This window comes from Biomphalaria glabrata, chromosome 4 (assembly GCF_947242115.1).
Source record: "Biomphalaria glabrata chromosome 4, xgBioGlab47.1, whole genome shotgun sequence".
Taxonomy (NCBI): domain Eukaryota; kingdom Metazoa; phylum Mollusca; class Gastropoda; family Planorbidae; genus Biomphalaria; species Biomphalaria glabrata.
In genome coordinates, this window is record NC_074714.1 from 26,246,184 (window position 1) to 26,271,564 (window position 25,381).

A 25,381-nucleotide genomic window follows, 5' to 3' on the forward strand; every position below is an offset into this window, starting at 1 on the left:
GTGTTCGAGCAGAAGTTAGTTGAAGATCAGTTGAGACCTACTTGTTAGTGTTCGAGCAGAAGTTAGTTGAAGATCAGTAGGGACCTACTTGTTAGTGAAGGATAGGAGAATGAGTAAACCTACCTCAATGTAATAAAGCTGTACTTGTATGTTATTGTTATGAAATTTTGTATGTGTGATTACTGTTACTTCAAGTGTGGATTTAATACTTACTATATATTTTATTATTTAATATTTTACAATGTTGACAAGTGGTGGAGTCAATTGGAATATAAATAAATGTATGACTGTCTCTGCTACAAAAAAAGTTTTCTTGTTCATTTTGTTAATCATTCATCCTGTCATTACAGATCAGCCTACAAATAGATCATCCTAACATAGGCCTAACTTTACTGTCAAACAACTAGATCATCATGACATAGGCCTATAACTTTACTGTCAAACATAACAAAATAGACTAGAGATGTAATCCACGTTTTACAAACATGCATGCGTTAATCTCTAACATGGCCTAATATTATAGACGTCTTGGGGAAATCAAGGCAGCTACGTATTCTTTCTAAGGTTGTTTTTTTGTTTTGTTTTGTTTTATGGAAGAAAAAGGGAAGTGGGTTAAAGTAACTCTGTAATTGCTATTAAAAAGATTAAATCCGATTCAAAACGAAAGAATACAGGGCAAGAGTTATGCACAAATTCGATGGCTGCCACTTGCATATCACTTCCACGACCTCATAGGAAAATCCCAATGTCAACCTTGTTAATGCTGATGAACCGATATTAAATGTAGTTTTAAATATGTTTATATCATAGACTTATATATACTATATCTAGACTGGACATGGAGACTTTTTATCACTTCAAAAAATGTAAAAATTTTTAGAAAGTTGGATCAATGCGTTGTTTTGTAAAGTAGTTAAAAGTAGTAGGGGGCCTACCGGTAAAGGCTATTTTTTTCAACCCTAACCTATGTAACATATAATTTATTGAACATCAAAAATAAGAGTACTCGTCTCATAATTATTATTTTGCAATTTTTAGATACATGATCTTCTTTATCAAAAGACTGAATGCAACACTAAATTGTGATTTTTTTTTTTTGTATTTTTGGTAATCAATTACTAGATCTAGATCTAAAAAATAAAATTATATGTTACATAGGTTAGGGTTGAAAAAAAAAAACAACTTGACTTCTTTGAACTACTTGACAAAACAACGCCTTGATCCAACTTCCTACACAATGTTCACGAGCGATCAGTCGCGGATAAGAATTTATTTCCGGTTTCCAGTCTAGTAGTAGATATAAGTCTATGGTTTATACCATAGACTTATATATATATATTGTATCTAGACTGGACATGGAGATCTTTTAAAACTAAAAAAAATGTCGCGAATTTTTTTTTTTAAAGTTGAAACAAGGCGTTGTTTTGTAAAGTAGGCCTAGTTATAAGAAGTAAAGTTGTTGTTTTTTTTAACTCTAACCTATGTAACATATAATTAAATTTTTAGATTTAGATCTTGCAAATGAACATCAAAAATATAAAAAATTTTAGATACAAAATTTAGAAAGATCTAGGTAATCTATTTAAATGTACATAAGATGATTAAAATCAACGGACATAAATTATTTCGATCTAGGATTCTTGAAACATTATCACAATGGAAACTAACAGAAAATGGCTTTGTTTCATATATATTAACATGAATATATAGTTCTGCGATTGATAGCCCATTGTAATGAAAATCCGAGAAATGATTTTGCATTGTTTCTAAACTTTGAAAACTAAAGATCATTACTTTTCTAAGAAAAGATTGACTGGGGCGACTTCCTTTAGAGCTTGAAAAAGAGTTACGTAGATAAAAATCTATATATATATATAGGTCTGTGAATCGATCAATCGCGGATAAGAATTTGTTTCCGGTTGCCAGTCTAGATATAAAATATAAGTCTATGGTTCATACCATATACATATCTGCATACAATATACACACATTTCATAAGTGCACGATTTGGGAAGACCATAAGTATCTGTTACATCTAGAAATGGATTGCAATCTCACTATATAGGCCTAGAAGAAAACAACAGTTTTACTGCATTCATTTGACGAATACCAATAAAGCCATATAAATACACACACACATACATTCATATATATATATATATATATATATATATATATATATATATATATATATATATATATATATACCCAGGGGCGGACTGGGTATCAAAATCGGCACGGGCATTACCATATAAACCGGCCCACAGATAGCATGTCATATGTTGTAGCCAGGATTGTTTCGGTGGGGGATTTTTTTCTACTTCCCCACGCCCGACAACACACACACACACAAACACACACACATGTAGGATACAAAAATAAAAACGTCCGAAAGAAAAAAAAAACTTCAGTATGTAATGAAGATGAATTATTTACACACACACACACATATATTTACCTTTACTTATTCCTTAGTCTGTTGGACCGTTGGGGCACCAAGCAAGACTCGACGACCGTCTTTCTCCATTCCTCCCTGTCTTTTACCTTAGAACCTCTTTCAATGGCATGCCCGTCCATTCATCATATTTTTCCTCCCATCGCTTTCTCTGTCTGCCTCTTCTTCTTTTTCCTAGTACTGTTCCCTGAAGGAAGTCTTTGCGAGCCCGAAGATCTTGTAATATTGCCATAGATTTTGAGGTTGCGTTTTATTTTTTACTATAGTTAGCAGGTCATCTTGGGGTCCGATCGAAGCAGGACGTTTTGGCGACGCCGTTTTGGCCCCGCCGTTTTGGCGCGAAGGTCGTTTTGGCGCGAGCCGTTTTGGCGACGGGACGTTTTGGCGCGAAATACATTATGTACGTTTATTGTATTATTTCTTTTAAAAGAATTATTCATATCTACGTTTTACATGGGTGTTTGTGTTAAGACATATTTTTCACGTACTAAATGTAAATGTGTGTTTGTTTTTCACATCATTTGAATAAACATTTTGGCTTGGGTATGTGTGCTTATTAAGAGGCACACTTTTATTTTCAAAAAAGTTTTTAAAGATATTACTTTAAAATTAAAAACCAAAATCGCGTGAGAGAGGGGAGGGGTGGAGGAAAGAGTATATACAAGGAGTGAAATGTGAGCAGAAGAGGGGGGGGGGCGGGATAGGTGTCACATGTAATGACCATTCCCAAGGAGGTGATCGCCAGACTCATGACGCCAACGACCAGTGCTCGGTACTGGTCTTGTCTTCATTTGGTTAACTCTACCTGCGTCAATGCGAGATGTGTCACCCAAATCACCCCTACCCAATTTCTCAAAATATATCTATTCACGTTAGAGTTTGTACTGACCACATTCCATGTCTTGATCTTTACTATGTGTGGAGTTATTGTCGTCATTCAGCGTAATAGAGCTTTAGATGTTAACATGGTTTTTGTTATATTTAAGTGTGACACTTAGCTAGTTCGTATATTACACGAATGTCAAATAAAAAACAATTTTTTGGAAAGAAATCCAAAAATGTCATCCAGTGCGATTAGCAGAACTCACATATAGCATGGTATTACCATTCAGGAATCTGACTTATTATAGGCCTATATTGATGAAATAGGCAAAACCTTTATAATTTAAAAAAAACAACAATTCGCTGAACGGTGTTAGAATTCATACTATACATACAATATTATGATAGAGTGAAATAAACATTGTTATAAAAGCTACGTGATTATTAAATTATCGTCAAATGATATCTCGCGCCAAAACGTCCCGTCGCCAAAACGGCTCGCGCCAAAACGTCCCGTCGCCAAAACGGCTCGCGCCAAAACGTCCCGTCCCCAAAACGGTGTGGCCAAAACGGCGGCGCCAAAACGTCACGTACCGGGGTCCGATCGCTGCAGTAACCGTCGCTTCTTCTTCTTCTTCTTCGTTCTCATTGTTATGTTGGAGTGTTCAGATGACTAGACCAATACATGAGATGAACTGCGCAGTGGTTTCCAAATCAGGGAGCTCTCCATATAGTTTTCTTTCTATTGGGGTGTTTTGGGGCCAGTGTCCTAAACGGGCCTCTTGGTAAAGAGAGCAGTTTTGGAGGACGTTGTCAGCATTCTCTGGTGATACTTCAAATGGGCAGATTTCATTGGTTCCAATTTTGAGCTTCCGGTACATGTGTTGTCGCATTCTGTTGTGTCCGGTCCTTAGTCGAAAGATTAGACGTTGATCTTGTCGGGATAGCTTTTAGTAAGCGTCATCTTTCTTGTGATTTGGATGAGAGCTCGTCCATTTCTCATTTATTGTATTTACAATTAATTTCTTCAATTCTTCTGGATAGAATGCAGAGTTTATTTGTGAGTTCTCCCACTCTTTGCGAGTGTGTCAGCCTTCTCATTTCCTTCTAGTTGTATATGAGCTGGTATCCATTGAATAATAGTTTGTTTTTGTTTTTTTTTTTTGCTGATGTGGTTAAGCTTTGTAAGTGCTGTTCTGAGGTTTTTAATATAAGAGGAATCCGAGTTTTGCAAGCTTTGGAGGGTAGGAATTGATTCCTTAGCTGCTAGGAGGATTGCTTTGGAGAAAGCTGAGTATGACTTATTAACCTGATTTGATTTGCAGTTTATTGAAGTGGTATATAGGTCTGTGAGCTTTGAGAATAGGTGCCAATTGGCTTTTTTTGTAGTTCCATCTGGGGATGGTGGAGTTTTTTGATATTTTGAAGGAGGTTTCGATGCTGATCAATATGGGTCTGTGATCACTGGTGGCTAGCTGGTCTTTTTTCTTTTGGATGCCCTCTGCGTTCCATTGTAAGAATTTTAGACTTTTGGTCTTGGAGTGTTGGCCAGTAGTTTTTACTTTCTTATCCCTGCTCCTGGCTCCACAGGCAGAGATAGAAGAACCACCAGCTCGCTTGTGTGGGCTCCTTCGAGGCGGAGAGCCCGGCCCCCTTCCTGCGCGGTGGGATTCCACAGACAGGACACCACATCTATTAGAATGGTTACTGAACTCCAACATAGATGAGGTTGCGTGTCAATGTGTTATACGCCAGGAGGCCCATTGACTCCGACTTCAGCCTGCTTTTCTTTCTGGGTGTGCTCCCATTACCTTTGATCATCCAAGATCATCTGCAAGGCAGCAGGTGTTTTTTTTCAGAGTTTTCTCTCCTATATGAACTGCTATTCCTAGCTAACGAGCTTCATCTACCTGGGTTAATAGTTAAAGCGCCCTATACTCGCTTTTTGCAATCATTTCCCTGGATTTCGGAGATGTTTTTAGTAAATATTCTAACCACTGGAATACTTCACCTCATCCTCCATGACTGCAAACCAGTTGGTCCGCGGCTGTTTATTTGCTATTCACAGCTACTATATCTAAGGGTCTTTCCCCTATCCACCACCTGGGGACGCGCTTGGCAGAAGGTGGTATGTCCCCCAAGTAGCTGTCGCTAATCTCTTGGTTTGTGATGCGGTCTTTGAATGTGATACGACGTTTGCCAAAAGTTTATTCAAAGTCAATGTTGAAGATGTTACGGAGACAAGAAAACAGTATTTTATACAATAGCGATGCAGCGAAAAATGATTTCTCTTCAATGTAGCTACACAAATTTGTATTCAAGTATTTGCAATCACATTCCGATTTTTCTGAGTTGCGCCTTCTCAAAATCCATTTACAATAATATATTTTTGCTAAAGGAGTTTTCAAGTCTGTTACTTATCAAGAAAACAATCAGAAATGACATTTGTTGTGATCATGCAAAGACTGTTCCGAGAATTCCTGACCTGGTGAATCAGAAACAAGATCAGACTGCCAGAACAATATTGTGGAGATTTAATGAACTCTTGTTTTGCCACGCTTTTCAAATTGTCACCTAAGTCTGCAACACGAATATAGTGAATGAGAAATAGATCAGTAGATGCAAGTCAAAGATACAATTTGATTTGTCATTTAATTTTGATGAGCAAAAGCCTATATATTAGGTATGCTTTGTGATTAAGCATAAAACTTTGGCAATATAGCTCAGATATTTACATCATGATTACGATTTCTTACGCTTACGAACGAAAATAATTTTACGGTTCGGGTGGGGGTCGCCGCCTGGTGGGCAGTTGTAAAAAGGGGTCGCCGAGTACAAAATGTTGAGAAGCGCTGATCTAGATCGAGCTCATTTAAAAATAAAAGCACTTTTATTGGTAAACCCGGAAGCATATACAATTAGCGGTAAGAATGTAAACAAATTAGACTTAACTAGACCTAGAGATATAGATCAAGACTAGTGAATCATATATGGTAATAGTTTAGATGCACAGATACCTTTACTGACCACCATGTTTTCTTAGCATATTTATCATTATGATTTTTATCAGGTAGATCTATATTAAACTTTCAATAACTTTTTAAAAGAGATTTTTGTTCTTATGGTGTATTTACTGAAATGAAGGTCTAAAAAATGTTAATAATAAAATTATAAATATTGATGAAGTTGTTTCTTCATTTTTTCAATAACTTTTTTTTAAGAGAGTTTTTTGTTCTTATGCTATCATTTTAAATGAATTTTAATATTAGATCTATACTATAGTAAATAGTAGTTAATTTAATTCGGACATTACATGAATTCGGACATTCGCTTTTTTTGTGGTCATTAAATAATTATTTCAATATTTATTATAAAACTAGCACGCTGTATAATGTGATCAAGTGTCCATTTTCCAATGATTCTAACCCAATTTCCTTCCATTTAGATCTAGCTGTCTTTTTATGTAAGAAAAACGAATTTCAAATTTGTTAGTCAGGTTGTTGTTTTTTCCTATGTTACCCGGATGACTTTACCTCTTCCTAGGGTTAAGACTATATTTTTTGATTGGCTAAGTCTATACTAATGAGCCCGGCAATATTTATTCTGTTTTTGGAGCGAATTTATTTGATGTATAAGCCAAATTGTTTGATTTCATACAAAAAAAAATTATTAGGGTGTCCGAATTAAATTACGATTTTCTTACCAAAATTTATTTCGGACAGCCAGTTTTGGACATCAATGTTAATGAACTTATATTATAATTTTTCGTTTGTTGTTGTTTTTTTTAATAGAGAATAAATGGGCAAATGTTTGGAGTGAGCTTGGTAGGCCTAAATTGAATGAAGTTAAATGCTTAGATCTAGACCTACTAGATAGATCTAGATTTATATAGAGAAAATATCTAGAGGATTCAGCTATTTAGGCAAGAATGGCTATCCTAACCTGTACTATACTACAAAGATCATCTGTATTAGAAATTTATTAAATTAATAAACAAAAAACACAAACATTCAACACACATCTAATCATGCAAACATAAAATGTCTAAAAGTCTGTGTAGAAGTCACTATCCCAGTGACCTAATTTTGGTAGAAGAAGTGTGTTCATATTTTTATTTTTTGTGTTCGTATTTATGCATAGTTTGAAAGCATCTTAATGATTTTCTGTGAGGGGCTATACCTGGGGATCTTAAAATTTAGTTAATGTTAATATAGAATTAAAATCTGAGTATATTGATGCCTAAATGTAGAGACTGTCCGAAACAAATTAACTGGTGTCTGGAATCAAATAGTAGGGGGCAAATTTGTCTGAATTAAATGAAAACACATGGCCTCTTTGACCTTAAATATAATAACAAATATAGGTTAGGGGTACAAATATAAGTAGTCATCCTTATTCTCCTTAAACTAAAGAAGATTTTGATACGTCATTTTCTTTTCTATGTTGAACCATTGTCAAATAATTCACTGTCAAAGTCAAACTTTCACATTTGGGCCTATAGGTGTCAGAATAGCATAAACTACTCTAATAGCTGCTAGAAAGAAAGACAAAACAGCAACAGAAAAATGTTGGCAAGTAATTCAAGGGAGATAGTCTAGTATTAAGCCTCAAAACCAAAATGGCGTATTTCCAATGACAATATTTATATGGTAATAAGAAATAAAATTTAAAAATTTATATTTTAAAAATTATTTATCTTCGAGGAAATCAAATTACATATTTGTAATATGCATTTTTTTCTGTATATTCTTAAAATATAAGAGAAACTTGATTTAGCATTTCTAGTCACGTAAACTAATACCATTGAATTTAACTTAACTTAGTGTGAAGTGTCTGTCACTACTGTCAGTTACAGAGTCAGAGTCTGTGTCTCTCTTTTTTTATTTGATTTTTGAATTAGAGTAAGAGTTAGATGTAGAATCTAGACTAGTAATTCTAGAAGTCTTAGTCTTATTTTCTTAGGGTCTTAGGTATGTTTGTATTAGTATTGTTGTTACTATTTACTATTTATCTTTTATTTCTATTTTCTATCTATTAGTAGATTCTATATCTAAATCTATCTATAATTCGTCCATCGTGGTTCGATGATGACCACTTTTGTCATCCAGGGGGCTGAGGGTGTTGCATGGGGTTTTTGTGCTTCCTCATGTGGCTGGTGAGGCCGGAATAGTCTCAATAGAACTAGACTCTAGATTTATATATATAGTTCGTCCATCATGGTTCGATGATGACCACTTTTGTCATCTAGGGGGCTGAGGGCTTTGCATTGGGGTTTTGTGCCTCCTCATGTGGCTGGTGAGACCTATGTGAACCAGAAATGTTCGGCTGCACACTGGGCAGGTTATTGGCCTTGATTTTCTTCTCTGGCGCTTTTCTTCTACCAGCGCTGTTCTTCTCTTTTCCTCAGCTACCTGTGCGCCAGTTTTCACAGCGCGGTACCATGATGCTCTGTCATGTGCCTCTTTCTCCCAGGTGGCTGGGTCTATGGTGAACGCCTTCAGAGAAGCTTTGAGGGTGTCCCTGAAGCATTTTCTTTGTCTGCCTTGTGATCTTTTTCCTTCCTTAATTGGCCATACAGGAGTCGTTTAGGGATGCTGTGCTCTTCCATTCTCCAGACGTATCCTGCCCATCATAGTTGGGACTGCACCAGGATTGTGTGGATGCTTTGCAGACCCGCTCTTTGAATGACTTCAGTATCTAGTATTTTTTCTTGCCATTTGACATTCAGTATTTTTCTTAGACATGTCATGTGGAAGTGGTTCAGTTTCTTTGCCTGTTTTCTGTACACTGTCCAGGTTTCTGAGGCATAGAGCAATGTAGGAAGGATGACAGCTTGATAGACCCCTAGCTTTTTATTTGTGGTCATACCAGGTCTGTTCCAGACAGTCTGCCATAGGATGCACTGGCCTTGGCAAACGCAGGTCGATTTCATTATCAATCTTTCTGTTTCTGGAGAGTGTGCTGCCAAGTTAGGTGAATCTGTCCACTGCATTTATATCAAGTCCATTTATCTTGATGCTTGGATCCAAGTAGGCTTTCCCTGGAGCAGGCAAATATAAGACTTCGGTCTTTTTTGTGTTAATGGTAAGGCCAAAGTCTGAACATGCTCTTGAGAAGTCACTGATGATGCTCTGCAGCGGCACAGTCATCAGCAAATAGCAGGTCCCTTATTACTGCTTATTTTATTATTTATTTTGCTTTGAGCCACCTTGGTTGAATAGGCCACCACCAAATCTGTATGTTATATTTATCCAATTGTTTTCTCTATTTGTGAATGCATAATCTGTCAGCATAGCAGAGAACATAATACTGAACAGTGTGGGTGCTAGGACACAGCCTTGTTTACCCCGTTTGATATTTCGAAGGGCTCTGATAGTTCTCCACTTTCCTGTACACAAGCCTTCATGCCATCATGAAATAGTCTCACCATGGATGTGAACTTTGTGGGCATCCATACTTTGACATGATCTTCCAGAGTCCTTCTCTGACTCTAGATTTAATCATTGATTAACTATTCTACATCTAGATATTTTATCTCTCCCACAGCCGGAGGGCCCTAAAATATACTAAAAGTAGTAAAAAGTACCTAATTGTATCTCTGTTAAAGAACAAAAATTTAAAAAAATCGAGTAAACCCATTTTCACAATGTTTTATATGTGATATGAATATGTCAGCTGAACGGTAAACCCATTTTCACACTGTACTTTTATTTTTGCGGCAAAATTTCTGAAAAATGTGAAGGGAACATTCTTCTTCTTCTAAATTCAATCAAGTAGATAAGTAATACCAGTTCCTAAACTAAGGCCTGCAGATTGCGAGTTGTGATAGTCATATTCGGCTAGTATTCTAATATTTTTTTATATTACGCTGATTCAATAAATTAAACTATGTTCTTCAAAGTCAATCAAAGACTCAGTAAATAATTCACTTCCAAATCATTCATGATCTTAGCAAAGTGTCTGAAGTATTTCTCTTGGTATCTCTAACTCTAATTTTTGTCATAAAGGAATTGGGATTAGAGATGACATATAACACTAATCATACTAAGAGAAGAATGATCAAGATCTAGATCTAACCAGCATTTATATTTATGCCAAACTGTAACCATAACCTTCTGAGATTCCTAACTAATTGTACATTTCACAGAACTGCCACTGATAATCTTCACAATGCCAAGAACATCACAGGCGGTAACTAAATATTATCATACTTTTATTATTATCATAGTACTAAATAGTGTAGCTTATAGAATTAGAATGTAAATAAAATTAGTTTCATAAGGTTATCTTCACCTTATAATGCTATGAAGTGTAACAGTTTAGCCACATAGATACTCACCGCAGCCCTTTATTTTCTTTTTTGACAGTGTTTAACCTAATCATTGTTATTCTAGTCATCCCATCATTTTTTGTGTGCTGTCATCCTTCTCTGTTACATAAATATTATATTTTAATAATTAGCTTCACATCATCTGTGAATGTCTAATAAATAGCTATTAACTGAACTTTGCAAAACTTCTGAACAACATACCTATGTTAATATTATCTGTATTCTACTTGTTTTTCACCTTATTGTCTTGATTATTAGCTTCACAACATTCTTATAGATTACAGACGTTACTTCAAACAAAGAAGATAATTACTTGCTACGCATTTTCATGTTTCAATTTAGTCATGCATGTTAGTCAATTACTAAACACTGTTAAGTCATTGGTTTTCCTGGCTGATTCAGGCAACCCATTCCATTGTCTAATGGCACTAGGGAAGAAGGAGCACTTGTACGAATTTGTAACATGTCTTGTTTATTAGCTTCAGCATTCTGTTCCAAGTCTTGATTATTAGCTCAGTATCTGTAGGATGTGTCACAGTCATGAGCTTTATTTTGTTGGTTCCAGCAAATTTTAAATTTATTTTAAGGATGCATCAGATTTGTTTTTATCTGGCTGAAGTGATATTTTGCTGGATAGTAAAATAAGATATATATCCAGCTGGAGACAGATACCATTCCATCATGTCTAATAAATAGCTCTATAAACTGAACATTTTGCAAAACGTCTAACCTATGTTAATATTATTTTTACTCTACTTTTTTTTTCACCTTATTGAATGCTTTGCAGACCCGCTCTCTGGTCAGCATTATTAACAAATCTGTGCCATTATATGTTTTAAGAGACAATCTTTTCCCTTTGCAACTTCTCATGTGACTAAAGAAAAGAAGCTAATCCTTGAGCAACTGTCACAGGTTGGGCATCTTAAGTCATCAGGTACTGTTGCACTTTCACCTTTCTTTCTACTTCTGGTGGGTATGCCATCTGCAGTCAAGGATCATTCCTTTATCCTTGCTCTCTGTGTGGATCTATCCAGTCTTTTTTTTCCCAACTGTTAGTGTCAATTTTGAAGAGCTTCATGTTGCATTTGCATACATCTGTATACCTTAAAAGTGGGTGACCAGCTGCTCTCCTGCCTCCTGTTAGATCACCATTCAGAATGTCTTGTGGGAGTCAACCTTGTGGCATTCTGTAAACATGAACAAGCCAGCCAAGGCATCTCTGCTACTGATAACAGCATGGATATCAGGACACCCCACTCTTCACAGCACTTCCTCATTGGTTATTTTATCTTATCACCTTATTTTTAAAAATCTGCCTTAAGCATCGGAGATGAAAGATATTCACCTTTTTTACCTGTCAAGAATAGGTTGATAGCAGAGTCCAGTAGACTAGGGCTTTGGTATTGTTGATGTCTTTATCCAGTTGCACATTGCTGGAGATGATGGGGCCAAGATAACTAAAATGGTCAACAATTTCCAGTGGTCATGTGATATGAACTAGTATTTTGATCTAGCTTTGACTAATATTTAACTCAAACTTCTGGCATGCAGCTGATAGTTTGTCAACCATGGTCTGAAGATGAGTAGCAGATTCAGCTACAATACTGTTGGATGTTTAGGCATGGAAGTGATACTTTTAATTGATGATTTCAATGCAGTCATTGCATTGAATAATTTAGATGTTTTGAATATAGATGGTTAATCATGGTGATTGTTGAGAATTCTTTAGTTTTGCTTTGCTTAGCACTTGACAATACTGTTTTACAATGCTTAAAGGCTTTTTTAGAGCTGTCAGTTGTTTTGACATCAAAATATTGCCATATATGTGATAACTTTTTATCAGCCATTATTACTGCCATCTGAGCCACCACGTCATATACTCATGCTTTGTGTAACAAAATATGTAAAGGTTACACGTGTAGGGTTGTGTCATATAGTCCTGCCCCCTAATTGAGATTTATCTCCAAGTAAGCATACTCAGTGACATCGGAAGATTTTGTCTTAGCAAGTTGCGTTAATCCTTCTGACTTAGTGTGATCAATGTCTATAAATAAATTCAGTGACATGGACTACACAAAAGAGTAGGGGGTGTTTCACTCTCCCTTTTGAGATAGCCCTGGTCAATCTCACTTAATGAAGGAATCGAACATGTTCAGGGTAAAGCTTTTAAAGGTTAACATGTTAGGAAAAGTAACAGAATAGTAATATTTATTTACAAAATAATTTACATAAATCTGAGCCTTGTACTTTTATCAATATAAAATCAAAATGAGTTACTAGACTATGAAATCTAGTTATATATATATATACTCAATCTTGTTTGTTTTTTTCATTGAGTTCACTAGTATTCATGGTTTACTAATACAACAATCACACTATTGATCATTCTCAAGATGCACAAGAATTATTCAGTGACACTGACAAAAATAAAAATAAAGAGCCATTCAATTCATTTGTTAAACTCTTTCAAAAAAATCTTTTGTAATAAGAATTTATTATGTTTTATCATGTAGTAATCAATGCATATTTGTTTTTATTTAAGTCAAAACAAATAAATGCAAGTCAAAGAAGTGTCACAGATACTACACAGTTATTATCACTATCTCAGAGTCAAGCCAGCTCTAAACAATTGGATGCTGCAGAATTGGAGAAAAAGGTGCCAAGATTTCAAAGTGATTTTGTAATTTTATAATTTTGTAATGACTATTGGTAGTAAGTTTGAAGGAATGTTTTATTGCTAAAGATGAAAATGTAGCATATTAAATACATCCTTGATATTTGCTAATCATTTGTTACAGGTGAATGAAGTAGTCCAATATTTGCTTATTTTAGATCAAAAGAAAGTACCAATTAAAAAACGAGGTAATCTTTTAAATAAATGTTCTGCTTCTAAATGGTATCGCATGTGCCAGTTCTACTTCATATTTTGTCCAAAAAAATTGTTGAGAGTTTCTTTTTTTTTTTGTGGAATAAATAAAGTATAATGAAATTTTAAAGTTTAATTTTTAGTTATGTTTTTTTTTATCTTATTATTTTATATATTTTTTAATACAGAATTTATTTCTGTATTTCACAAAATTATGGCCATGAAGATTTTATAAAATAATTAAGATTTATGGAATTTTACTTTTAAAAACATAGTAGTTCCCTTTTCAGACCTTGCAAGCTATAGGGCAGATGATGTTAAGGTCACCTGTTTCTTTGGCCAACGGTTAACCAGCAGGGTGTCATGTAGCCAGCACAACGATTATTTAAAAAAAAAAGAGAGAGATATCTTTAATTTCTGTTTAGTTTATTTATGGCAGGCATGTCAAACTCGTTAAGGTGTATGGACGCATAAAAAACTTACTATATCCTAAGGGGCCGCAGCCAAAAATCAGTTGCAAAACAGCTTACTAGTTTTATGTAAATTAGAAACAAAACAAGAGAATACAATAATTAATGGCATACATGTTCCTTAGTTACCTAAATTTGCAGTACAATTTCATAATTACTAAGATTGCGCATTTTTTTCTTTGATCTGATGCTTGACATATTTCTGGGATACAAGTTTATTCATATCGGGTGGAAGTTTGTTTGTCACTGACACTATCATCACTGATGACAAATTTTGATCAGATAATCTCAAACGGTGAGGTGATTTGTAGCTTTCATTTTAGAAAAGAACTGCTCACAGAGATCAGTGCTTGCAAAAATAGCTAGAATTCTGGCTGCAAATTTCTGCAATTGAACGTACCATTTAGGTAAATAACTAAATTTTGGTGCAGCCACTTCTTTATTCTTCACTTTCAACAAAGAATCAAATTGCTATTCTATCAGCTCTAGTTGCACATTACCAGCAGCATTTTCAGAAGCAAATGAAAATGGAGATAAAAACAACGAAAATTCATGAAAACGGCCAAAGGAAGCATCTACTAATGATTCCAGGTGTAAGACATATTTACCAAATGTTGTAGCCATATTTAATCTTTTTAGTTCCTGACAAGTGAACAAGATTTTCTCTTCAAATTTGGTTTATCCACAGGCGTAATTTTGCTTGAAAGCACTTCACATGATCACAGGCAGTTGTGACAATTTAGTCTTTACTTTGAAGTTTCAAATTCAAGCTCTTGCAGGTGACCAGTGAGATCAATTGCAAATGCTAAATCCTGAACTCTTTCATCAGTATGGAAATGTTCAACAGGTTCACCTTTCATCTTCAGAAACAATACAATCTCTTCACGCAGTATAACAAATCTCTTCAATTCTTTATGACAGGAGAGCCACCAAATTTCGTGTCCAATTTCATTCAGAAACATCGAAAATTGGCGATGATTTAAGCCACGGGCATGAATAAAATTGATAGTGACTGAAACCAGTCTTATAACATGTTGGAATTGTAATTGCTTTGTGCGTTATGTTTCTTGGTAAATGATGCACTGAAAATGAGCAAATTTAAAATTAGCATTAGTCTCTCTTATTTTTACAAGTAGCTTTGCATCAAAACCATTTCATAATGGTTAGTGCGCTATCTGTTGTTAGACTAGCTAATTTTACCAAAGGTAAATTGTACTGCAAAATCACCTGTTATTTCTCAAAAACATCCTCGCTTGTTGTGGTGTTATGTATAGAACAAAGCTCAAGTATTTCCTCATGTATCTCAAAATTCCTGTCACATGTCCTTATGAGTATTTCTTTCAATGCTTTCACATTTTCTGGACTTCCGCAGCTTTAATGACACACTCCTTCATAAAATCCCTTTCACTGAATGATTTGCTATGGCTTGCAATTAAGTTTGAAAAAAATGTAGCTGGCTTTCACTGCAGACTCAATCTTGTTGTTCAAGTTTAACAAATACAATTTTTCAATTCAAGTAGCTTGTCATATTTTATTTTCCAGTGTAATAGTTTAACATTATTTTGATAATTTTTGATGTGGCCAAGCAGGCCGCATGCAAGGTGGTCGCGGGCCGCATGCGGCCCCTGAACACTGTGTTTGACATGCCTGATTTATGGTATAAATACTTTAATGTTTTATTAAATCATGTGTATTACTTTTTATTTAGTTTTTCCTATTAAATTTTCTACTTTGCAGATATCATAAGAGTACTGATGAAAGACTGCAGTAAATCCTTCTCAGCTGTAATAGAGCAAGCTAAAATCAAACTTTCTAAGGTTCAATTAATAACTGTACTAATTTGTTAATCAAAATGATGGAACATGTAGTCAACCAATTTGCAAACTATAAATGATCATTTTAAATGAAAACATATTCAGGAATATAGCCATTTACACTTCAGCACTAAAAAGTTACATTTCAGTACTAACTTCTACATCAGTATCTCTTCTGTGCTACCATCTACATTACCACTTCTTTACTACTATCTACATCCAAATGTTATCTTTGATTTTTTTTCTGCTTGTTTTGTAATATTTAAATACTGGTGTACTTCTAGATTTTTGGATTCCAGCTTGTTGAACTAGATGAAAAACTGAAAGGTACCTTTATATTGGTCAACAACATAAACCACACTTGGGAAGACGACAGCTGTATTGAAAGGTAATCCTTTAGCTCCTCCTGACTTTTATTTAATGTTAATATTTTAGTTCCTGACTTATATTGAATGATAATCTTTTAATTCCTGACATTTATTGAATGGTAATCTTTTAGTTCCTGACTTGTAATGAATGGTAATCTTTTAGTTCTTGACTTTATTGAATAGTAATCTTTTAGTTCCTTACATTTATTGAATGGTAATCTTTTAGTTCCTGACTTTTATTGAATAGTAATCTTTTAGTTCCTGACTTTTATTGAATAGTAATCTTTTAGTTCCTGACTTTTATTGAATAGTAATCTTTTAGTTTCTGACTTTTGTCATTGTCATTCTAAAGCTAGTTTTTATATGCATGTGTTGTTGTCGTTTTTTTAACCTTTAGCAGTAAGCAAAGTTTTTTTGGACAAAATAATACAAAAAAACAATTTTTTGTCAAGTGAAATGAAATTGTTGTGTACAGGGAAATGAATTATATTTCTTTTTTTTTATTACTACATTGACTTTCAAACATTTAAGTTAGTCTGTGAGTGAAAGGATTGTAAGAAGTGCACAGGCAACAAGGCCCTTACACTTCAGGCAACAAAGTCCTTACACTTCTGGCAACAAGGCCCTTACACTTCTGGCAACAAGGCCCATACACTTCTGGCAACAAGGTCCTTACACTTCTGGCAACGAGGCCCATACACTTCTGGCAACAAGGCCCTTACACTTCAGGCAACAAGGCCCTTACACTTCTGGCGACAAGGCCCATACACTTCTGGCAACAAGGTCCTTACACTTCTGGCAACGAGGCCCATACACTTCTGGCAACAAGGCCCTTACACTTCAGGCAACAAGGTCCTTACACTTCTGGCAACAAGGCCCTTACACTTTAGGCAACAAGACCCTATCTTTCTAAACAATTCTTCTTTTTATTATAAAAATATCTTAAATTAATTCCAAGAGATCTCAAGGTAGACAATAATGCATGATGCCATTTCAGTTGTTCTGTTGTTCCTTCAGTTTACCAGAAGAGAATGCTAAACAAGGGCTGATCTCTGTCATTCTTGGAATAATATTTATGAATGGAAATGTTATTCGTGAAGGTATGAATTGTTTATTTGTAGGCATTATGGGCATCTATCTATACTGTTGTCATTGTCTATTGGTATAATAACATTTTAAAGCTGGAAAGGCCACATTGCTAATACATTTTTTTGTTTTAGGAAAGTCAAAATGGAAATAGTTTAGTCACCTGCTGTCTTCTATACACTGTCCATTCTACACTGACTTCTTGAAGCTTTACAAAGTCTCAAGACTTAACAAAAATAATCATACCCAATACAGCTAGAAAATAATCATACCCAGTACAGCTAGAAAATAATCATACCTAGTACAGCTAGCACAGCCATGTGTCAAGGATGCTAATCATGGAAAACCTAAAGGAGCACTGAAAGCTACTAAAATGTCACATAAAAAAAGAGTGTCAATCAAAGAATACAAGAAGAAACTTTAAAAAGGAACTAAGGGTTAACCAAAGAAGCTGGGAGTTACAGACTAAGATTAAAGGACAAAGTAAGGGGCTAAAAAGGGGGAAAGAAAATATTTCATTGAAATACATTAAAATAAGAAATAAATAGAAGTACAACAGACTTTGTCTTTCAAGAAAATTGTGTTTGCATCCTGCAGCCAAGACTTGCTCATACACAAACCTTGCCCAATGAGCACTCCTAAGTAGCATATCATTGTTATCAACAGATGAACACAAGCATTTTTTTTTTACTTTTAGAGATACTTGATGTTAATTATGTTGTCTAGAATGCATTTGCTGGTTTTTTAGAAGATAAGTTACCCTAAAACTGCTCACTACCATAAAGATGGTGTAGACTCCCATCATTACAATGTTAGAAAACATTAAAAGGAAACTCCGATGGTTTTGACAATTTTTGATATAATATGTGTTTTGATGTACAGATAATGAATATATGATTCTTTTTTTTTTTTAATTTGCAATAATAACTTAGTAATTGATGTTTTTCTGACATAATTTTCCTGCGCATCCAATACAGTCAGACTTTCACCGGGTTTCTATGTGACGTCACAAATGTGTTTTAATCTATTGACTTATTGTATAACAGGAAACCATACAGCAAAGTTTACATTCTCGTAAAAGAAATATATCTTGGTCTATGCAGTTAGATCTAGGATCTTGTAAGCAAAGAAAAAATGCGTATTAAAAGTAGATTTACATGCTTGACTAACCACGGCAGTGTGTATTTTCTCGCCAGACCACTCAACACACAACAATCACTATCGCTTGGTTGTCTTGTCATGGCCGACTACACATAGTCTCGACTAGCCTTACACTGACCAGCTTGTTAGAATCAGTCAGACACACGATATATTTACTTCTTGGGACAGGGAGAGGCTTAGATGAAAATGTTACTCTTTTTCTCGAGTTGATTATCCTAATGCTTTTAGATCTATCTATACATGTATATATATATATATATATATATATATATATATATATATATATATATATATATATATATATATATATATATATATATATATATATATATATATATATATATATATATATATATATATATATATATATATATATATATATATATGTATAACTGTATCATAGCTCTGGACTAGGCCGTTACTAAGCTTGACATGGTTTAAAACAAAATCTCATAGAACCCCGTTTTTTTTTAGATGTCAAGAATTTACTGACTGATTTATTAAATATAAATGTTTCTAAGCATTTAAATACAAAAAATGGTAAAATGTTTACTATTACAACTTTTTACGCAGAATTTAAATATGTCAATAACTCAAATTTGAAAAACCATCGGAGTTTCCCTTTAATACATTTTACCTACCAATTGTGATTCAGAATTCCAACAACTTTTTTTTACATTTTTTTTTATTTATTTAATTTATAGAGTAATACTTGGACCTTAACTTTCACTTCATTTCACAATGCTATAAGTAAAGGTTATATATCAATATACCTCATCACACTTCATAATGCTATAATTTATAAATAAAGGTTATTTACAGAAATAATCCCTAGAATAAAAAAAAAATCTTTTCACATTAGACATCTTTGATACTAGATAAGTTTAAGCTAGTTTTCTATTGATGATACCCATGGATAAAAAAGAAAAGATGGACTCACTAACTGCTTTGCATTGCTATCACAATGTAACATGATTTGTCTGAAATCTGCTGTCTTGAAAGTTGTTCTTTCTTATACAAATCATTAAGCTTTAAAAAATAAATTAAAAAAACATCCCTGCTGCACAGTATATTCAGTTCAATCCAAAATGAATGAAATCACACTGAATTTAATGTGTTATCATAATAGGTGGATAGCTAAAGCTTTGATTTTGTTGAGACAGACATTTCATCTTATACATTCTTATATTTCAGAAGATTTGTGGCATGCTTTGAAGAAACTAGGATTACATCCTGAGTAAGTTTCTCCTTAAATTAAACTTTGATGATAACATAAAGTTTATTTAATTTATGCAAAATCTTTTCTGATTCAATAAATAAATATTTAAACAAAAATTAAAATAATTATTCGTTTTAACTTCTCCCTGCAGAGAAAAACATGTGACATTTGGAAATGTGAAGAGTTTAATCTTTGAAGAGTTTGTGAAGCAAGGTTTTCTAGAAGTGGTTCAGAGTAATGAAGAACAACCTACAAAATCTTTATACTGGGGACAGAGAGCTCACCATGAACTTAGTAAAGAAAATGCTTTGAAACTAGTTTGTCAAGTAAGACTTTGAGGCTTAAATGTGTTTTAATACTATCAGAGTAACACTATTCAAATGTATATACAAAGTAAGACTATTGTCTCCACACTACTGAAGTATTAAGATCAATTGTTATAACTTAACATGATTCACTTCTCCAACATGACTGTACACATCAAGCCTACCTAACTCAGCCTCACCAACAAGAGCTGTGGCTGTCTAGACATAAACATGTTTTTAACAGACAAGCATTCTAATGAAGTTTTTGACTCAATATTGTCATAACTTTCTCCTATTAATGACTGTACCACGAGATTGCCTGTGCCTTGAAACACATTGCTTATAGTTCTTTGAGATTTCATTGACAAGATTGTGAAGGTGTTTCATCTTTATCCTTAGTAACAGAGATGCGCTTGTTGTCTAGAGAAGCATCAAATGAGTTCTTTGCCTTTTAAAGCTTGATCTCTATTAAAAAATAATTTTAGAAACAAGGTTGTTGATTCAAAAGTGGCAATATCAAGTCATGATCTATGATTTAAGGTCTGGACGGAAGTCTCTTGAGTTCATACAACTCAACTTAGCCTCAGCTGGGAATATAAAAGATTGCCTTTGTGCTGATTAAAAATTTGGCTAGAAACAGTTGAATTCTGGACTGCTAAGTCTAAAAATTAGAAGACTTTTTTTTTCACAACATAGCCAACTGATAAGCTGTGTCAACCACATTGACTTGAGGCAAAACTACTTTCTGATAACTGCTGGTTGAAGTGAAATCATTTCACAAACCAATATTTTAACATGTTAACAAAATGATAAAATTATTATTTTACAACTGCTACCTTCAACAAGCTTTTCATTTGACATTTTTATTAGTCTAATTGAAATGGTCTTTCCCAGATTAATGGAACCAAACCAGAGGACTGGTTGCAGCAACAACAGCAAATCAATAGAAGCACTGCAGGACAAATGAACTCTGCTGATGTATCAGAACCTAGTGTTCCAGGCAGTAGCAAGCCTCGAAGGGGATGACAGATATCGAGTATTATTTTAGCCAATGCTTTCTTCTTTTTTTTTTAATAAAAATAAATTTTAAAATATCAATAAATAATAAATTTTTTTCACATTCAGATGTATTTCATGTAGAGAACATTCATTTGTGCTAGAAAAAAAGTTTCTATTTTTTGTTTTTTTTATTAGTGCTTTCATGTGGCTATTTTAAGAATATTATGACCATACAGTCCAGGAGAGATCAAAAGTGTTGTATAGTCCGGTATTAATTCTTTCAAAGGTTTCTACTTTGTCAGTAAATTTCATTAGTACTTTAGGAATTTTGATGTTAATAGTTGTCTTCCAATTTATGTCTGGGAGATTTTTTTTTACTGGTGGCTACCTCGGTTATATATCTGCATGTAATCTAAACTAGACATTAGTTTAGATATCCCATTAGGGACTTAGAGCTAATATTAATTTTGCAAAAAAAAAAAAGGATTCCATGTAATTGTTTTGTGTGTATATTTTACCTCTAAAGCTTGAAATCTCTTTAAGTGCAGATTACCTATCTAATCTACAAATTAACTGATTCACTCTGATAACCCAATGGCTTATACCGCAGTGCAGTGTGTCTATTACGCTTAAGTCCTACAGCAGGATAATGCATTAGACACTAGCAACATTTTTAAAAACTTTCTTATATGAAGAGCTCATCTTGTCTGGTTTAAGAGAACTAATGCGTGGTTACAGTGAATAAGCACCCAACCTGTAAAATGAGTATTTTTGAAGCTTTTTTTATATTATTATAGTATAAAAAAATAATTTTCCACACATTAACAGATTAATCAGGTTAATCTGCACAATTCCTAGATAATCTGCACATGAACAGATTTCCACAATTTAACTGTAACATATATATTATACTTTAATTTATTGTTTAAGACTAATAAAATTATTCCATATTTTATCAGATCTACCTTTCATACTAATGTTATTTTTGCACCTTGCTTTACAAGAAAATGCTTGAGATTACATTATAATGTGAAGAAACTTGCACCATAAAGCAGAATTTTTGATAGTAAATAAGTGTTAAAACTATTAACTAGTACCTTCTAGCTATTTTATTTATTATCATTCATATCAAAGCAGTTTTTAAACAAAATCTTTAAAAATATTAAATATATAAAATACATTGCATAAAAAATGACATAATAGAAAGAAAACAAACAGATTCTTCAATGCTGTGAAATGGTTGAAAGACTTGATGGACACATATTAAATTGTAAAAAAATTGGGGTAATAACTTTTGAGTGCTACAATTTTAAAAAAAAAGTATAAATCATAATAACAAAGCATTATTTGAGAAATAATCATGACACTTTTACTGTAATGTCACATACAGTCTTAAGGATAACACACACAAAAAAAAGCTACACTATGCCAACAGTCCAGGACACAGGACAACAAAGTATAAGGATACATTAAAATACAAATTAAACCATAAATGTCTTGTAGACAAAAAATTTTTGAACTAACAATAAACCTAAAATCTATCAATTATTAAATGTATAAATATTAACATTATATAACAAGAGCTAGATAAATTAGACTTTGTAAAAAAAAAACTCTAGTTCAAATCATAATATAAATAATAATGTATTTAAATCAGTTTGATTACCACTATCAGTTTGTCAATGATAAACTTCTTTAGCCATAGTTTTTTTTTTTTTAATTAACTCAGGTGGTATGACCTAGTCACAACTTCCTACTGAAACAGGAAAATCAGAGGCAGATTAAAGAAATGGTAAAACGATGAATAAATTGTGGATCTCAAGTAAGAATGTCACAACTAGATGTAAACTGTCACCTTGTGCCTAAGAGGACTGTAAACAGATAAATGGGTCCAGGCAAAGTCATGTTGAGGCTTTAGAAGAAACAGTAACAAAAAAAAGTTTTTTCTTTTAAAAAGACTATTCCTCCTTTATAAAGCTAATAACATTTTGTAAAAGAGATTACTTTGCTCTTTATAATCAATGAATACTAGATATGAAAACAAAGGAGCATAGAATACTATAGAAGATTCTAGCTTGGTGATGTGCCTTTAGATTCAGACTTAGAAGACTTTGCAGCAAAATTTATTTATTTAATTCTTTGATGAATATGTGCGAATACCAGCTGGCGTGTTCAAGATAAAGATTGTCTAGTAGAGAACTCCGGACCAAATTTAATTATTAGATTATTATATTTTTAAAATTTATAATAGTTAAACCAAAGTTTTCACAGTGTGGCAAATTAGCTAGTAATTATTTTCCCAAAGATATACAGAACTGTCAAATTTGTAAGAACATGTTAGTGTTACATTAAGTGAACTCTAACATTACTGTAAACTTTTACTAATGCTGTTATCAATTTTTTTATTATAATACCTGTATTCTAGTCGCACTTTCGGAATGGGTGGGCAAAACCTGGGTGAGTGTAAATGGTTCTCGAACAATCTTCCTAGAAATTTTACACTTGATGTAAATGGGAAATCTCTCGATTGACAGTTATAATTTTTCAAAGTATAAAAAAAAAATTAATTTAAATTTGGCTACAGGAATAGAAAATATTTATCTTGAACAGACTGCATGTAAAGAGTTTAACAAATGAATGTTCAAGAACATTTTGTCTAGATCTAAAACTTATCCACATCTCGTCCCTTGACTTTCATAGTAGGATATTCTGACAGTTCACATTACCAAATGCCTCCATTTTTTCTTGATCAGCATCTGTTTTTAGTAGGATTTCAAGAGAGAGGCTTATCATTAGATTATTCAGTCTAGTAGTTTATGATTTTGCTTAATCTGGATTTTGTTCCTTGTGGGTGGGGGGAAGGAAATGAGGGAAGTACAAATTTTAAGTTTTTGTAAATTCTAACATTCATTAGTTCTTAAGAGCAAAATAATTAATAATAATAAAACTATCAGTTGTAAAAAGGAGGTGTTGTTGTTTTTTTTTGAAAATATTTTCTTATTTAAGTTATAAAATAATAAGTCTTTAATAAAAAAAAATTAACATTAATAATTGATCTCTTACTTGTTCAGCAAGAAACTATAGAATGAATTCTGAAATCAATCACAAAGATTAAGTCTTCCCACTTACTTTGTGCCCCTCGTCAGATAGTAAATTGTTTAGTTTACAACTTCATTTTAACACTACCATTTCAATGGCCCAAAAAAAAAACTCAAAATGAATATATAACAAGATATTTAAAAACAATCTTTTCAAAAAGCCATATTGTTTTAGTATTATGAGCCCCTCATGAAAATACTTAAAATAAATATACCTATCGCTATAGCTGCAGTAGTCATATAAACATTTTTCTTATAAAGTGTTTCTAATCTGTGTTCAGTCTTTAGAAACATGCTTTCTACTTCTGGACCAACATAAACAATGTTACTATTATTAGAAGTGGCTTGATTCAATGATAAAACCTTCTCAATGTCTTTCAACTGAGAAATGAGTGTGTTGGTCTGTCTGTTGAAATGAGCTATAATAGCTTCTGAATGTCCATTTAAAAGTTGTTGATTTATGTAGAATGGATTGACAGGCTCTGTAATGTCCCATTCAGGGATTGCATGTTCTATTTGAGCTTGTTGAAGTGCTAATGTCTTGATAAGATCATCAGCCACCTTTTTGTATTCTGATGTACTTTCCACATTCTCTGTCACAATGGCTCTTAACTCTTTCATTCTTTTAAAATTGTTGAAAGTGGACCCAGCAATGCCGATGATGGCACCTATGACAGACCCAATTATTGACCAGTATTTAGTTTTCTCTGCCCTTGACCTTTCTTTCTCATGACTCTCTCGTAAAGCTGCACTCAGCAAAGAAAAGAAATCCCTTTCTGCTTTGTCCAATATTTTGATCTTATTTGTCATTTCTTTTTCAATTAGAAGAATTTCATGCTCCTTTTTGACTAAGTCAATGTAACGAGAATCTGTTCTGCTTGTTTTCTCAAGCTCAGCTGCGACTTTTCTTACTTCTGCCTGAACAGTAAGGAGTTCTTGCTGCATATTTCGTCTATCTTCTTGTACTTGTAAAAACTTCTGCTCAGCCTTTTGAGAAAAAAAAAAGAAAAATAAAAATTTAATTAATTAATAATGCAACATTGAAATACATGTCAAAGCAAAAAAAATATTGAAAGAATTAGTATGAATATTCACACCTAGTTAATGTCATATTGATATTTTACTAATGGACGTGGTGTTACTCTTGTCAAATGTGAATGTCTGTATCATACAAACAAAATAATGAAAGAAATGAAGGGGGGGGGGGGGGTCGAAACCAGTCAATGTCTTATTTAAGAGAGAAAAAAAAAAGATTCCTTATAACACTTGAGTTACCAATCCCTATTTGATTGCTAACCAAGTATAATGACATGTAATACCTTGTTTCATCTGTTTCTATGGCCAACGGTTAACAAGCAGGGTGTTATGTGGCTAGCACAACGACCAAC

General features: G+C 33.4%; 2 protein-coding genes across 10 annotated transcripts in view; one reads left to right on the forward strand and one right to left on the reverse strand.

The window, feature by feature from the left end:
• Nucleotides 1–6,104: 6,104 nt before the first annotated feature.
• Nucleotides 6,105–24,112, forward strand: LOC106071525 (non-structural maintenance of chromosomes element 3 homolog). Of its 7 annotated transcripts, XM_056025878.1 has the most exons (11): nt 6,105–6,201; nt 10,425–10,468; nt 13,150–13,263; nt 13,406–13,469; nt 15,681–15,760; nt 16,042–16,145; nt 17,143–17,225; nt 19,567–19,609; nt 19,743–19,917; nt 20,791–20,932; nt 22,625–24,112. In XM_056025878.1, exons 1-10 carry the CDS (start codon nt 6,117–6,119, stop codon nt 20,920–20,922), a joined length of 924 nt encoding a protein of 307 aa, XP_055881853.1. In that variant the 5' UTR covers nt 6,105–6,116; the 3' UTR covers nt 20,923–20,932; nt 22,625–24,112. The 7 variants fall into 7 exon arrangements, with proteins under 7 accessions (XP_055881853.1, XP_055881852.1, XP_055881854.1 ...); XM_056025877.1 differs by lacking the exon at nt 22,625–24,112 and having other exon boundaries at nt 20,791–21,020; XM_056025879.1 differs by lacking the exon at nt 22,625–24,112 and having other exon boundaries at nt 10,425–10,465; nt 20,791–21,020.
• LOC106071524 (mitochondrial potassium channel-like) overlaps nt 21,990–25,381 on the reverse strand; it is a 43,025-nt gene continuing 39,633 nt past the window's right edge. For all 3 annotated transcript variants that reach the window (XM_056025875.1, XM_056025876.1, XM_013231649.2), the window contains one exon: nt 21,990–24,980. In XM_056025875.1, the coding sequence (XP_055881850.1) occupies nt 24,171–24,980 (810 nt within the window). In that variant the 3' untranslated portion in view covers nt 21,990–24,170. The remainder of the gene's footprint in view (nt 24,981–25,381) is intronic.